This window comes from Zootoca vivipara, chromosome 7 (assembly GCF_963506605.1).
Source record: "Zootoca vivipara chromosome 7, rZooViv1.1, whole genome shotgun sequence".
Lineage (NCBI taxonomy): Eukaryota > Metazoa > Chordata > Lepidosauria > Squamata > Lacertidae > Zootoca > Zootoca vivipara.
Genome location: NC_083282.1, coordinates 38,934,719 through 38,951,720, shown reverse-complemented (window position 1 = coordinate 38,951,720; position 17,002 = coordinate 38,934,719). Strand labels below are relative to the sequence as shown.

Genomic DNA, 17,002 nt, shown 5'->3' with positions numbered 1-17,002 from the left:
GTGGGGAGTGGGGTTATTGGTTTGTTTTTGTTTTTTTATTATGCATTTTGTGTTCTCATTTTGTATTTTTAAGTTGTAAACTGTCCTGTGATCTCCAGATGAAGGGTGGTATGCAAATTTAATAAATACGATAATAATTTGCCATGATTTCCAACTAGGGACAAACCATGGTTAGTGCTAAATTCCAAACAATGGTTTCTAAATTCATAGTTTGGAAGTCAGCACTAACTGTAATCTGCCCAGTTTAAGAAACCATGGGAAACTATGGTCAAAGCAACTCGGAAATAGCGGGGGCAATGTGGGCTGGAAATAGTGGAGGCTGGGGGCTATGAGCCTCTGTCCTCCAAATTGGTTCAGTTCCCAGGGATGTATTTTATAGCACGAGTTCACCCTATTTGTTCTGAGAGTAGCTTTGTATACCAGGTTACCTTTATAAAATGTCATGAATCTTTTTTTCCGATGTTAGAATAGATGCCGTTTGTGAAATATTGAGACATAGCAAATCACTTGCTGTGAATTCCTTTTATGTACCATTGGTTAACACAACACTTTTCTCTATGCAATCACATACACCAATGTATTTGGGAGTGGTTGTGTGGGAAAAGAAGTCAGGGAACTGCGTGTGTGCACCAGCTTTTAGTATCTGCCCATTTCTAGCTCAAAGGTTTTTCTGTATGTAGGTTTTTGTGATTCAAAATGGGCACAAATCCTTAAAAAAAAAAAGGAGATGCACCACCGGTGTAATGGTTTGGATTGAGTTTGTGGGTTGCTATTCCGGGATTCTTGCAATAATCTCCAAAGATGGCTCAAGATGTTCTGATGCTTATGGCAGAAAATCCACATGGTGTCTCTCCTCTAAGCTGATACACACCCCCACAGATGTATACTAACTAGTTGCTTGTTTGCTGTCCTTCCATTGTACCTTGAAGCCAGCTGCTGCTTTGGATTCCTCTAAATAAACCAATGTCTTGTGCAAGTTAGGAATTAGAACGGAGTTCAAGGAGCCAAAGGTCCTCTGACATTGCTGTCAACTATTACATTGAGGAGGGACACCCATTCTTAGTTTGAGGTCCGTAAACTGAAGCCTTCCCAGGAACTAATTGATGGGGTTTTTTTATTTTATTTCCAGGTGTCATATTACCATCAGGCCACTTCAGGTGTTTTGGCCTACATTACAACTAACATTGCTGGCCTCTCTTCAAGCTTCCATTCCACCTTTCAAGCCTGTGAACAGTTCCTCCAGAAAAACAAAGACAATCTCTCGGTTGGGCTTCAGAATCTTTAGTTGTATAGAAACCAGTCCTGTCATCTTTGTCTGACAATGAGCATTGTTGTAAATATTGAAATGACAGCTCAGTGTATGTGATAAAAGGAGAGGAAAGAAACAGGTTTATTCAAATGCACAAATTGCACAGCCCTCACTTGTGCAGGGAAGTCACTTTTATTGGCTTATGATCAGAATGAAGTTTTTATGCAGTACAATTTAATGATCAGTAACTTAGCAATCATGTTTGCACTTTAGGAAGTAACTTGTTCTGATCCGTCCTGGGTTTTACATCTCCTTAATTGCACCTGTGTTGGCTTCTATTGAAGCCTTGTATATATATTTGATTGGCAGAGAAATGGGATGTCAAGAAAAACTTGAAAAGGGACTGTTTCTGTGTCTAGAACACTAGATGGGAGAACAGCTTTCAACTGAAAATCAGTAGCTTAAAAATGACTTTTCATATAGAGGTGAAACGTTTTTTAAAGTGCTTTTTAACCAAAGCTATTGAGCTTCACAAGAATTCAGAACAAATTCATTGCAACAATTGTTCGTCATTGGAAGAATCTACAAACTAATTTTTGAATTGGTGGAGGGCATTCTTAACTACCTACAGTGCACATTGCACAAAATCAGCACAGTATTAAATCATGTCACGTTAGCTTTTCTTCAACCATTATTTAGTATCAATGTGTCTTTCTTGAATGTTGGAAGTTTTTTTATCATCAGTCTGAGCCTGAGGGAGATTAAATTATTTTGCCCTGGAGGTGACGTCCTTCTCATGTAAAAATCATTCAAACTTGCCCTTCTGGTACTTGGAATGGAGGAGGATGAATAATCTATTCTTTGATCCATAAACTAAGTACCTCATCTTCTGTTTTACTAGGTGGGTATTTTCTCTTACTCTTTTGTAGCAAAGTTTGCCAGTTCTGGTTTTGAATCTTTTTGACAGAGCTGTGGGACTTTATTGACATTTCTCTCAATAAAAGAATATTTAAAAATTTAAAAGCTCCCGAGTTTGCATTTGTTGGTCACAAACTGCTCAGGTGCTATTGGAGGCTATGATGGCATGCCTCCATTTTATAATTATATATGTGCATGTTAAATTCTCATTTCACGCTCCACAGGGCTTAGCGCTGACACTGTTAAGCACATACATATATTCCTGGGTTCTGAAGCTGCCCATAACATGGGTGGTACATCAGGGAGGCTGTTAACTCTGGTTAAGGATTGGTTTACATGCTTCAGCAGCAGAGCTGAGAACTGCAGTGGATCTCTTTCTTGTACACGAGATCACACTGTATGGGTAGCAGTTGTGTAACAATGTATGATATGGTTCCCCAAGAACCACTGATGTCTGCCAAAGTCAGCCTGCTTCTAGGATTTTCTTGCTTTCCTGCACATGTATGTCATGCTTCTGCATTCACATTATGCAAGCATGGAAGCTGAGGTCAAATACAGAATTCAGTACCTTGGGATTAATTTTTCAAAAAATCTAGTTCCTAGTACTTTGAGGTCCAGAAAGAAGATGAAAACATGCAAACCAATCAGTGTGAAAGAGAACTGAGCACAACTTGTGATGGTTAAGGTTTAGAAGAAACTAAACAATTTAGTCAAGAAACTGAACTATTTTATATTCTCTATCAGCTAAAATGGGACATTTTAAAGAAATCTCTAAAGCTACTGAATTTTGTAATGTACAAACCCGTTGGTGATGCTTCAGCCATGTCCTCAGAACGTCCACCTCCACCGTCTGAGAATGAGTTTAGTTCAACTTCATTCATTTGTCAAGTTATTGTGTGTCATGTCTGCCTTCTCTGCTAACACTAATTTGAAAGTTGTCTCAGCCAAATAGGATGGCATTTCCAAGCTGTTTATGCAGCAGCACCGTCCAGATGGCAAGAAGCTGAGGATACTATTTGTTGTAGAAGTTGCTGCAGGGACTATGAATTGGTTCCTTTTTTGTGTATACACATTGACTGAAGTAGCAGAGTTTAAACATATCAGTTGATCTGGTGGTATCAGCCTAGGAGCTTGCCACGTTGAACTTCCTGTTGTGCTGAGAACCAAGAACAAGCACACTTGGACCTGAACATCTAGTCCATGCGCTAAACTGCCAATCCAGCTGCAAAACAAAGGAAGTCAACCAGATTCTGGAGCATACCACTGCTGGTGATCTGACTCTGGGCAGGAAAAAGCTGCAAGAAGAGCCTTGCCCAATGTGAGTCTCTGCTGTGGCATAGCTATTCTGGAGCTCTTCAGTTGGCCAATGAGCCAAGAGGGGAAAGGTTACTGGACTCAGAATTAAATGAAAAAACTTGAAACTTTGCTGGATCAGCGCAAATCAGATGTATAACAAAGAGCGGGACTTGGATGAGGTCGCCCTGATTCTTTGTGCTTAGTCTCAACTGAAACTACAGGGAGTTGAAATGTTTGTTCATGAAAACAAACACAAATGACTTTTATACTATAAAAACAAGCCCTTCATATGTTCTTGGATGGCCCATTGGCCACATGGGCAGGGGCTGATGGGAGCTGCAGTCCAACAACACCTAGAGGGCCACAGGTTCCCATCCTTGGTAGGTAAGGGTCACGGCTCAGTGGGAGAACATCTGGTTTGCACGCAGAGGGTCCCAGGTTCTCTTCCTGGCCAGGTAGGGCCTACAGCTACCACAAACGCTAGCCAGCATCACCATGGCCAGCCTTAGTCATTTGTTGTCTGAAATGGTTGTTAGAATATGAGTCAATGCAGGAAACTAGGCAAGTGCCTATTTACAAGCCTGGTGAATTTGGTTGCTTAGAAGAGGGGTGTGTGTGGCTGTGCCTGTATGATATGCAAATATTTCATAATCTCACTTGAATTTTGCCTGCATCTTGGTGCATTTTCAAAAGTAAAATTTAATACTCACATGCCAAGTCTCGGAACTGAGTCAACACAGGTTCAAAAAGGTCGTAATAGATTTGTTCAGGTTGGCTATTCTTTCGGATAAAGAGGAGATCATCCACTGTAACTGGATCAGTCTTCCCTTGCCAGAGAGTCAGGCTGTACCTAGGAAGAGAAGTCATTTGGGGGGTTACAGGAAGTTTTTGCAAGCTGTGTAGTCAAGGATGTTAAACAGCAAATCATTCAGTGCTAAGCTCCAAACTATACGTTATGTGGGAGATCCATGATTAGGCTGCAATTGACTCGATACCTGAGAGGTGTATGCTTTGGGGTTTGTGGTTTGAGGAAATGGTATAGAAGGGAATGGGGAGCCAAGAACAGTACTGTATTGCAAAATTCATAAAGGTCTGATTAGTATATATTTTATTAAATTTATTTTCCTCCTCCCAAAGGAGTCCAGGGCAGCAAACACTTATGTGATAATTAAAAAACTGTTAAAAACATCTGAAGACATTAAAACATCTAACACAAATTTAAGAACAGATGTAACCAAATCCCAAGCTGACCCACCAAAAGAGAAACATTTTCAGCAGGCATCTAAAGGATACAGTCATGGCACCTGCCTAATATCAACTGACAAGGCATTCCAAAAGTACAGGTGATTTCTCACTACAGAAATGACTCTGTAGGATATGCCTACAGGGATGACTTTACAGGGATGCAGCTCTGAAGGATAATAATGTTCCAATCTGCACATCAGTCCAAGAGATGTAACCCAGCAGGGCTGTTAGGATCAGAATCACCAAAGATCACATTCCTCAAGCATCCCGAGTGGTAAGCAACCACTTCCTCTTCCCCCTACTCCCATTTTGCCGTGATTATTCTGGCTGTGTCCTTGTGCTGCACTGTAGGGAGATCAGTGTTGTATCTTGTGGGCAATGCATTCTTTGTTCCCAAGACAGCACTTTTTGAAAGGCGGTTGGTATGTTTTGTGACCGGGAATATGTAGATTCATTCTAATATTAGCAGCTCTGTTTTAATCTGATCTATTGCATACAGTTTGCAAGTTTCTAGTGCGCGAGTAAACCAAGATTTCTGAATTAATCTGTGTGTGTTGCAGCGGAGATAAACAATAAGTGTGCTGTAAATCTCTTACCTGTCAGACTGGCTGAGAAGCCAGCTCAAATGAGGCCAGGCTGGTCTTGCCATGACAGCTCTTATAGGGAAGGTGATTCGCTGAGGCAGGTTCTCTACGAGGCTATGCATGTCCTCAACCATTTTCTGTGTGTAGGTCTTGTTTGGAAAGAAAGGTAAATAGAGGGTTGACCATCCTGGGGAGAGGGTGCAGTTTGGGAACTTCTCCTGGATGAGTGAGAGGAATCTGAGGACAAACAATAACAATATAGCTGCAACTGCAGACATCTAAAGCCATTCTAATTTCTCTTCACACAAGGATAGCCAAGACTCAGAGCATATTTGGGAAGCATCTCTCGTTTATGAATGGCAGCTCAGGGACTTGATCATAACCTTCATACCTTCATACCTGGCTTCCAGCATCCCATAATCCTGATCCCAAAGCCTTCCCTTATTACAGGTATTTGTATTCTCTGTGATCTGCCATCTTTTGCCAATACAAGCCGAGATGCTACTAGCCTGCAAAACACAGTCTAAAATCTAGAAGGAAACCCTGCTTGGCTTAGTGGTGATTAATGGTCTCAGGGCACAAGCCAACTTGGCCATTTGACACAATCAAGTAGACACTTGGCATTTATCAATAATTGTGTCGTTGCAAAATTGGCTCAGTGAAGTCTTGTGCTAGCAGAAGACTATACAGACTGTGGGGTGATTGGGAAGCTTTTCAGATGGAAAATGTTGGCTCCATTGCAGATCAAGTTGGGTCTGCCACACAGGAGAATTTATGCCACATATGCAGAGAATAGATGGTTGTGGGGTTATTGGGTTCCCAAGCTATCTGCAGCAATTGATCCATATTTTTCTGATGTCTTGCAATGCATTTTTGGTGCAGTGGGACTGCTGAGTACACCTTGTGCTACATTTGCCCACAGGTGTCCCCTCTTGAGCAAATATGGGGCTGAATTTGACTATATGGGACAGTTTATTTATTTACACCATTTATGTAATATACATAAAAATAGCCCTCTAAGGAGTATACAGAAAACTAAAGCAACAACAGACAGCAAATATTACAAAAATACACAGTTCATATATAAAAGGGGGTCCCAAGGATACGAAAAGGGCACCCCTCCTCTCATAGTTCTTTCTCCAGCCTTTGTCTCCTTCTCCTCCAGCTGCTTTTCACAGCGTCCCCTGTATGCACATGCTTCACACAAGTGGAGGCTTAGGAGAAAGTCACAGGTTTTGATTCGACTCGACTCCTACCATGTGTCGAATGTTAAGTGTGTGATATAACTGTAGACAAGTACTTCTGTATAAGATGCTCCACCCCAGGATAGAAAATGCATCCTGATACAAATACAATAGAAGTTCATTTGACTCACCGGCTTGCGTTGACTGCAATATTAATAGGTACATTTGGGCCTCTCAGAATGTCTGCATTTAGCCACACAGGTCTGTCGATATTCATTTGAGAGGAGGTTTTTACTAATGTATCCAGAGATGGGCCAACAGCTTTGATGCTTTTGAAATCCAGCTTGATGGCTAATTGGGAAAGGAAGAAACTCCTGAGAAATCCATCAGGTTCAGTTAGTGCCCCTAACTCAACCAGCCCAGCTTTGTTCTAGAATGGATGGATGGAGGCAACACATGAAGAGGTCACCCTTTGTGTGGATCTCTCCCCACAGTCAGGCAGGCAGCCTTTGAGAACACACTTTCCTAACCTTCTACAAAGAAAACGGGCGCATCACAATAAATAGCAATGACCAAGCAGAGCTCTGGTGCAACAAATCTACTCCCCTCCCCTCCAAAACAAACAAACAAACAAACAAACAAACCACACAGATAGAAGACCACAAAAAGTGTAGGATAATAATAATCACTGGGTAGGGTGTGTGTGTTGGTGACAGCATAAGACTTCTGCACAAGTTTTGTGAAAACAAATCAGGACAACTGCTCAACAAGTTTCCATCTGGAAGTGACCTGTAAGTTGCTTCATTATTGACGAGGAAGTGGGGTAAACAAAATGCAAGCTATAAATTAAATAAATAATGAAACCTCTGTTCCCGATTGCAAGCTGTTCAGACTTGAAAGGAAATCGCCCTCTATATTTCAAGCCTTTTGCTTGTTTTCCCACCATGGCCGATGGATGCATGTTCTTTTCGAGGTGTTTCCACCCAGTAATAAATTATGCTCCTACATCCAAGCTCAAAATATTCCACGTTTTCTGCAGTTCAGATATTCCTACTTTGCTTTGACTGCTCTCAGGGAAGCTACCCAGGGCCTCTTTTATACATAACATCATCCCCCTTCCTGGAAGATGCTTTCAACACAAATGTAAAGGACTAGATATAAGATATTAATGGTGTACAGCAGGGGTCCCCAGACTTACCGGGCTTCGGGCCGGAGGGCAGGGGAGTGCACGCGCAGCAGGACAGAGGGCGGGGGAGTGTGTGCCCGTGCGCATGCGCACACGCACACGGGCGAAAAAAATCGCCGAAAATCGCTTGTGCGCATGCGTATGGGCCTCCCCCGACCCGGAAGTGCATCGGAAATGACCTCTTCTGGGTCGGGAGAGGCCCATACGCATGCGCACAAAGGATTTTCGGCGATTTTTTGCCGATGTTGAAGATTGCCGCCGCGCCGCGCGCCGTAAGAGCAGGCAGCGGCAGCGGGTGGCAGGGGTCGTCGCGGGCCGGATTGGGAGGCCAATTGGGCCGCATCCGGCCCGGGGGCCGTAGTTTGGGGACCCTGGTGTACAGTCTCAAATACACATTAAAAATGGGCACCGTCTCGGCCATTTCCATGCATGTGACATATGGCAAGATGAGAAGGCTGACAATAATAAATATAGTTAAATAAAATAATTTCTCCACCACAAATAAATTTTACCTTTCAGATGGAACCAATTTGAGTAAAAACAAACCCAATACCTTTGGCTTGAAGCTTATAATTTCATTCCCTATCCACTTCAATGGGCACATTTCCTTTCAGCCAACATACCTTTATTGGATGACTTAAGGACTGCCTCCAGCCATTCCTGAAGAGTGTTATCACTGTAGATGTCAGGTGGATGGGCCATGATGGGTGTGTCTGTCTCATTGGGTGTGTTGTGTGCTTCAACGGTGACATCAGCTTCCAAGGCCATAACATCACCTGTACGAACGTACACACACACACACACACACACAGAGAGAGAGAGAGAGAGAGAGAGAGAGAGAGAGAGAGAGAGAGAGAGAGAGAGAGTAGTGAAGAAAGTTCTATGCACAGTCTATTTGCATATGGTGGGAGTTTGGTGTGGGCAGCTTTCACACAGAGGCACCATTTCAGATTTTAGGGTCTGGAATTGGAACAAGGTCTAAAGGCTTGCTTCTAGATGCATTCAGAGTCAACTGTGGAAAAAGCACTGTATTTAAACAGTTTGCCGTGCTTCTCTTTCCTCTTTTTTTAAGGTAATAATTGCAGCAAATACAGAACAATACAGAACAGACAATTTTATAAACCAAAAAGATTTGTTTATAGTGCATTTATTATTAATATTATTTATTTATTGCTGTTGCTAGTTGCTTTTCTTATGGAGTAACTCAAAGTGATTTACATTAAAACCAGTTAAAAACAAAACCACCACCACCCCTCTAAAAACTTACCTATATGAATAAAAGACAGGACTTTAGGTCCTAGCCACATTAAAAAGGCCAAAATGAAATTAAGGGCTGAAAGCCCCAGAGCAAAGAAAAAACCTTTTGTCTGCTGCCTAAAGCTTGTGCCTACTTGGGGAAAGCATTCCAGAAGCAGGAGGCCACCACCAAAAAGGCCCATTCTCATATTTTCCCCAGGGCATTTTTTTCAGCCAGAGCTCGCCAGAACTCAGTTCCGGCACCTCTCAGGCGGGCGTCATTATAAGATAACAAGGGAGACACTCATGGTGAGTTCCAGCACCTCTTATTCTAGTAAAATAGCACTGCATCCTCCAAACTTCCCATAGAGTGGGGTCACACAAAGAAGGGTGTCAGGTGATGATTGCAGGATTCAGGTCAGTTTATGTGGGGAGAGGCAGTCCTTGAGGTACTGTTCCCATTGCAAGGAGGGTTTAATTTGAATGAGACATTTCCATGGTGTTATGAGAAAAATATCCACCCAGAGTTCATTGCCAGCTGAGTGAGGCCAATCAGACACCAGGATAGAGCAATCAAAAGAGTTTAATTTCTCACTGGATACATTATTTTATTATTTGTACAGTTTTAATAGATTTTGTGTGTGTGTTTTTAGAGGTTATAATTCTCTATCTGTAAGCTGCCTTAAGTCCCTGTCAGGGGAAAAGGTGGGGTATGTACGTACCGGTACTGTATATTCCTGCGCATAAGACTACTTTTTAACCCAGGAAAATCTTCTCAAAAGTCGGAGGTCGTCTTATATGCCGGGTCGTATTTCTTATACAGCAAGTATATCCCAAACTCTATATTTTAACTGGAAAAGCTGGGGGTTGTCTTATATGCCCAGTCGTCTTATATGCCGGAATATACAGTATGTATGTATGTATGTATGTATGTATGTATGTATGTATGTATGTATAAATATCAACTTTTTATTTTAAAGCTTAGTTGGGGAGCCTTTAGTTGTTGGACCACATCTTCCATCCTCCCAAACCATTTGCCATGTTGGCTGGGGTTGAAGGGAGTTGGGAGTCAAAGAACATCGGGAAGGGCTTCTGTTTCCTCCAAGTTAAACAATATACAAAGTGCTATCTGAAGAAAAGGAGAAACTAATTGGGTTCACACCGCAAAGAAATAGAATAATACACCCAACACTCAGCATATTAAATTCCTACTGAAATAAATATATATTTGGTTTCTGATCACCAGGACAGCAGTGTTCCTGAAAGTGCAGAGGCCCTCCAATTTTATGCCACATTCTTTTGATTCCTCTTGCTGACTAATAGATAACTCAGTGGAAACCTCTCTCTTCCAGTTCCTTCCTCAAGAAGGATTCCCAAGGCCCAATGAAATACTTGATTTTTTTCAGATAAGATGTCTGATGTAAGTTGTGCCTGAGCTGATAATGGAAGTGGAAGACTTCTACATCAGCCTGGAGCTTTCTGCCCATTCCTCTAGTTTCATTATCACAAGGTGATAAGCCCCTTCAGACAGAACGCAGTAGGAAACCGTAGCATTCCATGTTGATGGAGTTGTCTTATCTCACACAACTAGAATCAATTGCTCATTCTTATCGCTACAATGTGAGCCATCCTATCCCCCTTATCATTACAGATTTATCTGCCTTGATTAACTGTAAGGAATGGTGTAGTTAATATGTTAAAGTTTAGCAGAACTTTTAATTCATGGTGGTTAACCCACCTTAAAAAAAGAAAAAAGAAAAATTGGGAAAGCATGTATTAAAATGCAGTTTTGAACCTAGAGTGAGCCCCTTAAAGTTAACTTCTGTCACTTGCCCCTCAACCACATAAAATGAGAAATAAACTGCAGCTGTTTTTCTGTCAGTTGAGGGATATTGACAAGTTCTTACACCCATTAGCAAGTCTATATACCCCCATGTGGGTGGTTGAATACAGACTTACTCTGAATTCATAGCACTGATGTATCTGTGAAAAGCATTATTCGAGAGAGGGAAAATCCTCAGCTGGACTTGAAACTCAAGCCATCATCTTCCCTGCTACTATGGTGGTACATACAGTACTTGAAAGGAAAGTTTGTTCCTTGGGAACTGTACAGAACAACACTTGCAACAAATGAGAACAATATTTCCGTAAGTCTGGTAAAGAAATAATGATGTCTGACAACTGTAGAGTAGTCGGCGTGGAAGCACCTTCACAATGTGCAGTCCAAATGTACCTCTTTAGCCACCACCACCTGCTTCCCAACAAACACTGCCAAAGTCAGTGACATCAGCACATCGCACAGTGTGCTCACAGTATGCACACTTCACAAAGCACCAACCCCCCACAATCGAAGGGGCAAGCTGGTGCACTTGTACCCTACTATGGTAGTTTTAGCTAGGCATGATTTAACCCAGGAGAAGAAAACGGCGCCTTACTCTTTAATGCCTCTTCCATTTCACTCTTCCGGTTTGCAGCATGGTACCAGCTGACCAGCAAGCCATCTTTCCGGTCTATTCTCCTCAGATTGAACAGATAATCCAACATATCTCCACCTGTACTGAAGGCTTGAGAATCTAAACAGGAAATTGAACACAAATAAACATGGGTTACTCCCAGTGCTTTTTTCTCTTACAAAATGTTTAGGGATACTCTCATTTTGGTTCAAGAAAACCACCACTTTATAGTTCAAATCGGGGAAAATAAATACAGTGGTCCCTTGAGTTATGAACTTAATTCGTTCCAAATGCACACTTGTAGGTCAAAAATTTCGTAAGTCGAAAAGCAGATTCCCATAGGAAAAAATATTTGGAAAAATTCGTACGTCGAGGAAACCGCATTTAAAACCGCCAATGGTTTTCGTTCGGATGTAGAAAAATTCGTAAGCGTGCGGCCATTTGTCCTGTTCGTAAGTCGAAAACTTCGGATGTTGAGTAATTCGTAAGTCGAGGGATCACTGTACAGTAAATGGACAAAATTACAAAGATTCACAAAATGTTTAGGGGTATGTGTACCTCTGCATCCCCCCCAGAAAAAAAGCACTGGTTACGCCCAATAAAAACTAAACCCCCACACAAAATAAAAGCTTTATGCAACTTCCTGTGTCATTCTTGGTATTTAGACCCAGTTAGTGCATATCTTTGGTGTTGAAGGAACATACCATATTTCATTCATTTCAAGAAGGGAGGGATCAACATTTCCTTTCTGAATAAGTATATGACTGATAACAAGATGACATTTAACAGTAGGGCCTGAATCGGTCCAACAAATCTATGCCTATCTAAATTTTCCAACAATATGCAACAACAGTTTTGTTGACAGGTTTTAACATTTTATCCTCCATGAAACTAGACATCAGATTTGCCAAAGTTATTTTCAAGGATAGGAATTGTCCTTTCAACCAGTTAAAGCCTGAAACGGTCTCTCGTGTGACCTTTTTACTATACATTTATCAAGGAGTTTGAGGAAGCATAATTTATCCTATTAACAGGTGGATTTCTGGTCAAACCTTAGAGAATCTTTTGAGTATCTTCCTTGAGGGGTGGTGGTGGTGGTAATATATCTGAAGATTGTAATATCTCTCAGACTTTCTGCGATTGTTACGGTATTTTACTAACCTGTCACCTTTAATAATTCATAATCAGTTCTGCTGAGGTTGTGATTTTGAATTATTTTGTATTTTGTACTTTGCCTAATGGTCAGTTGACTGTAATAAACATTTGATTGATTGACTGGTTTAGCATTAGGTATCCAAATCCTGCGAGGAGGGGTCTTATGTTCCAGTTCACATCTTGGCTTTCCCTCCGGGGGCTTACGAGCTCTTGGCTTCACTCTTCCTTGCTATGTAGAAATGCTTACATCTTACCCACCCCACCCCACCCCACCCCAAAAGGGCAAAGATCCCTAATCAAAATGCCGTGCAAATTCCAAATACTGAAGAAGAAAGACGCTCAACCTGTGGAGTGTTATAACTTAAGAAACTGCTTGATACAGAGTCAGACCATTGATCCATCTAGCTCTGTGTTGTCTACACAAGGGGTTCCCAACAAAATTTTCTCGAGGACCCCTCATCGAGCCGCTATTGTGACAAGGACCCCCATTAATTCCTAATCCTAAAATTAAAAAGTGAGAGCCAAATTAAGAGTCTTTTTATATTTTATATTTATACGTTTTTTACAGTTACAACAGAGTACTCCATCAGTATACAGTGAGTTTTAATTTTCAGTTCTTAATGAGATGAACCACTTTTTAACCAACGGTCCATTTTTAACTACGTGAACTGTAGCTTCCGCGAAAAACAACGGTTTGTTTACAAACACTACTGTTTTGCAAAGAGGCAGCGTGCGCCAGGGAGGGGGGAGGGGAATGGAGAAGACAGGGTACCTGCGCAGTAGCGCACAAATGAAGCCGACGCGCGCAAAGCATCTTGGGGAGGTGAGCGTTAGTAGAATGCGCGCGCTGCCTCTTTGCAAAACAGTAGTGTTTGTAAAGCGCCACCTAACGGCATACAGCAGAACTACTGCCTCTATCTAATTCTAGTTTTGCGCTAGACTCTGCTCATGCAGGAAGCGGCCAAAACAAAAAATCTGTTATCATACGAAATATATTTAATATATATATTAGCATCTTGCGGACCCCTCTGGCATAGCTCGCAGACCCCTGGGGGTCCGCAGACCACCTGTTGGGAACCACTGGTCTACACTGACTGGCAGGGCTTCGGACAAGAAACATTTCCAGCCCTACACAGGGACTGAAACTGGGGCACGGATGTTCTGCCACTGAGCTTTCTACTATAGTCCAGGGAAGGTATCAGGCAAGGTTATAAGGAGTTTCACAGGGGTTGGGTTGAGGCTGTGCACATCTTAGGGAAAACAAAACTGAGTTTGCCCACCTTCCCACTACGCAGCCACCTCCTGCATATACCGATTTCATGAAATCAGCCCCAGAAATGTCCTGTGAGGCTAAAAGACCTAAAGTAATATATTTCATTGAACCAACCGGGCTCAAAATAAGTAAGCATTCACATTTTACCATAGAATTTTACCACAGAACCTTCCGCCTGAGGAAGAGTTCAGCAAAACGGGGAGCTAGCATACTTGTGCATCAACCTAAGCCAAAAGCAGTTGCAATCTAGTTGGACTAGATGGCCCTTCGATTCCCTTCCAACTCTACAATTCTATTCTTATAGCTGCAACAGAGAGCCTGTCCTGCCAACGTATAGATGACAAATGCAATATGAATTCTAACCCAGCAATCACAGCATTTATGTGACATTCACGGGGCCCCACCTCCAGCAAACCCTGGTCTTCTTGCTTAGTACCTTGTGGGGATTTCCTGTTGACTGTCAGGGTTACAGTGAGAGCTATGCAAATCACTGCCATGGCACAGATCACAGCAATGACAACTCCTTTTCTTCCAGTGGAAGGACACTTCATGCTGGAAGCTGTCATGTTCTTTAAGTGCGCCAGCTCCTTGGCAGTTTCCCCTATACAATTGCAGTTTCCTTCCAAAAACAGGATGAGAGAGTAAATGAAGGTGAAGAGGGAATTCAGAATGTTTAAACTCCAGCCAGAAGCCTTGGCCCCCGAAAACAGAAATCGGGACGAAGGGATCTTAATTCAGTAAGTGGTGTTCTTTTCCTCCTTTTAGAAAATCCAGAACAGCTCTGAAGAAGTTTCCTTCCAATAATCCACTGTTGCCTTGAAGGGATTCTCTTAATAACTTGTGGGTTTTTTCACTTTAATAATTATTGCCTTGGACAAGTCGCATGTGATACCGTGCTACTGTCTTGGAGGAGATTCCATCTAATGATGTTTCGCTGTCTTGCAGGTGTTTCTTTTAAACAAGCTGGTACTTTCTTGAAGAATTGCTTTTTTAACACACCTTCCTGGTCTTGTTTTTCTTCTGGCACTGCCTTAAAAATAATTATTCTTAAAAAAGAAATAGTTCTGTGTTCCTTGCAGGATTTACCTCCTGGTAATCAAAGATCAGCATCGTGGAATAACAGGCTAAGTATCTGCAATAGCTATAGAAGGTTTTCTACTGGGGGGGGGGGAAATAACACTGGTGATGATCTCTCTAGCTCAGAAATAATTTTACTGAAGTTCTCCGAGGTTGTGCTCATATGAAAAATCCAGCATGGCAATATTTTGAGGCCAAAGTCCATCTACTTTATATGTGCCGGGGGTGGGGGGTGGGGAACCTTCCCTCCAAGAATTTGTTATATTAATGCCATGTGTGTGAAGGCAACTGCTCTGAGATTACATAAAGATGGGCCCTCCCTCTTCAGATCAGCGCATACAAATGCTGGATCACATTAGCCCACCCCCCCAAACCCCAGGAGGAAGAAAGAAAGACTATGCCTGCTGGTTTTAAATTAACAGGTTTGAAATAATACTGACATTATCACTTCTAAGCTTTCCTGACCTTACTAGATTAAGAGAAGATATTCATCTGGAAAGCTTCTGTTAAAATTACAGCATTAGCCACACACACACACACACACACACACACACACACACACACACACAGGTAAATGCAAGGGGTTCAGGATCTCATAACAATTGAACTCATCCCACTGTAGATACAGGAGACCTGAGACATACCTCTGCAAATCCCACTAAAGCCCTTAAGTACTGTGCTTGCTTTACATATCCCAAGACAGGGTTGGGTATACACTGTGTATGCTGGGCCAAATCCTCATGGTGCTCTCTTGCTTTGCCTAGTGAAAACCATGACAACCAGGTTCAAGCCGATTCAGACGGCAGGCATGTGCGATGGCTACAAAGGAGGTGTTCCTGCCGCACGAGTTTGTGTTTCCTTTCTCTAAGCCCCAGTGGGCTGCTGCTGTCAATCTCCTTCTTTCCAATAAGAACCAGAGGTGACCGCACCCCAGCTTGGTGGCCTCTCGCTAAGCAGAGAAGAAAATTGGCCAGTAGTTTGGTTCGGGGCACAACAGTTTTTGTTAAGGTTAAACTTTTGAATGAACGCCTTGGAGACAGTTCACATGATCAAACAAACTGTTCTATATGTGGCAGGCAGGAAAGGTCAGTGTGCAATGTCAAGTGGCCAAGCGATTATTCCATTGTCCTGCCAGACTGAGACTGCCTGTAGTGTGCAGTTTCCCCAAGCCCACAGCTCATCCTAGGATTAAAAACAAAGGGAAACCACCAAACTGGTGGTGTGCTGTGTTTTTCGTGGCTGTATTCTACAACATGTCATTGATGCAGTTAACAGTGCATTAGAGGGGAGATTCATACTGGAGCGTCCAAATTTCATTCTGCTTCATTCTGCAATGCTCCCCCAATGTTACTGAATTGATACCGAATTATAGCCATCTGGAGTGGGGTGCACTTGAGCTACAGCACAACGAAGGTGGAACACCCACCCACACCCACACCATGGGATGAAAAGTTACATGACTTCAGCAAGAAGCTATGCACTGATTGAAAACCTAGCTGTATGTTTACACCAAAACTTTTTCAAGCATGAATGGTATTGGAATGAAGCGACTGTACCGATACCACCGTAAGCACAAATTCTCCTGAACGCACAATAAAAAGGACACTTGGAGAGGCCCAAAGGCCTTCTTGTGACTGAGGAATCTCCTTGTCCAGGTGGAGAGGTGCAATCTCAGGGACAATGTGCAATTAAACCATCAATCAACAGTCTGCGTGGCTTATTTGACAATTTTTATGCAGTTTCTTTACTCCCTGTTGTAGTTTGCATAGAATTGGCATCTTAATATTCAAGCAGCACCTCATTGCCATGGATGAAAGTAGCGTCCATCACAGATCCAGTAATTCCACCCTGTTTACAACATGGTCTGATCATTTTTATTTGCAACTTATATTGTTAGAATCATCATGTAATCAATATAGTGATCATGTTATCAATAAATTTATGAACACGCACTTGCTATGGGAGCTTGACATTCTAAAGACTACATTCTTTCCAAAGCTGTCACCCAAACGCAGCAGACATTGGTCCACTAGGCCATATGGGGCACTGCTCCAGCCAACCTCAGTCTGCCATCAGCCAGGCCCCACCTGCGCGCCTTCTTACTTACAACCAGCCAGAAGGCAGCTCTATTGTCATTGCCTCTGGT

The 17,002-nt window shown here is 42.3% G+C and overlaps 2 protein-coding genes across 5 annotated transcripts in view; one reads left to right on the top strand and one right to left on the bottom strand.

Annotated features, from left to right (window-relative positions):
• Nucleotides 1-5,407, top strand: part of ACOT11 (acyl-CoA thioesterase 11) — a 113,887-nt gene extending 108,480 nt beyond the window's left edge. For all 4 annotated transcript variants that reach the window (XM_060276894.1, XM_035121602.2, XM_035121601.2 and 1 more), the window contains one exon: nt 1,130-5,407. In XM_060276894.1, coding sequence (XP_060132877.1) covers nt 1,130-1,285 — 156 coding nt within the window. In that variant the 3' untranslated portion in view covers nt 1,286-5,407. The remainder of the gene's footprint in view (nt 1-1,129) is intronic.
• Nucleotides 4,163-14,330, bottom strand: FAM151A (family with sequence similarity 151 member A). Its single transcript, XM_035123538.2, has 6 exons — nt 14,174-14,330; nt 11,334-11,462; nt 8,286-8,438; nt 6,668-6,827; nt 5,305-5,529; nt 4,163-4,313 (listed from the first exon to the last, which is right to left on the bottom strand). The coding sequence occupies exons 1-6, from the start codon at nt 14,328-14,330 to the stop codon at nt 4,163-4,165; spliced, it is 975 nt and encodes a 324-aa protein (XP_034979429.2).
• Between the last annotated feature and the right edge of the window lie 2,672 nt (nt 14,331-17,002).

Coding starts and splice junctions, on each gene's coding strand:
- FAM151A (XM_035123538.2), bottom strand. CDS start 14,330: ATGAAGTGTCCTTCCACTGGAAGAAAAGGAGTTGTCATTGCTGTGATC. Junction 6,828..8,285: donor CCTTAAGTCATCCAATAAAG/GTATGTTGGCTG, acceptor TTTCCCAATTAG/CCATCAAGCTGGATTTCAAA. Junction 5,530..6,667: donor ATTGCAGTCAACGCAAGCCG/GTGAGTCAAATG, acceptor GTTTGTCCTCAG/ATTCCTCTCACTCATCCAGG.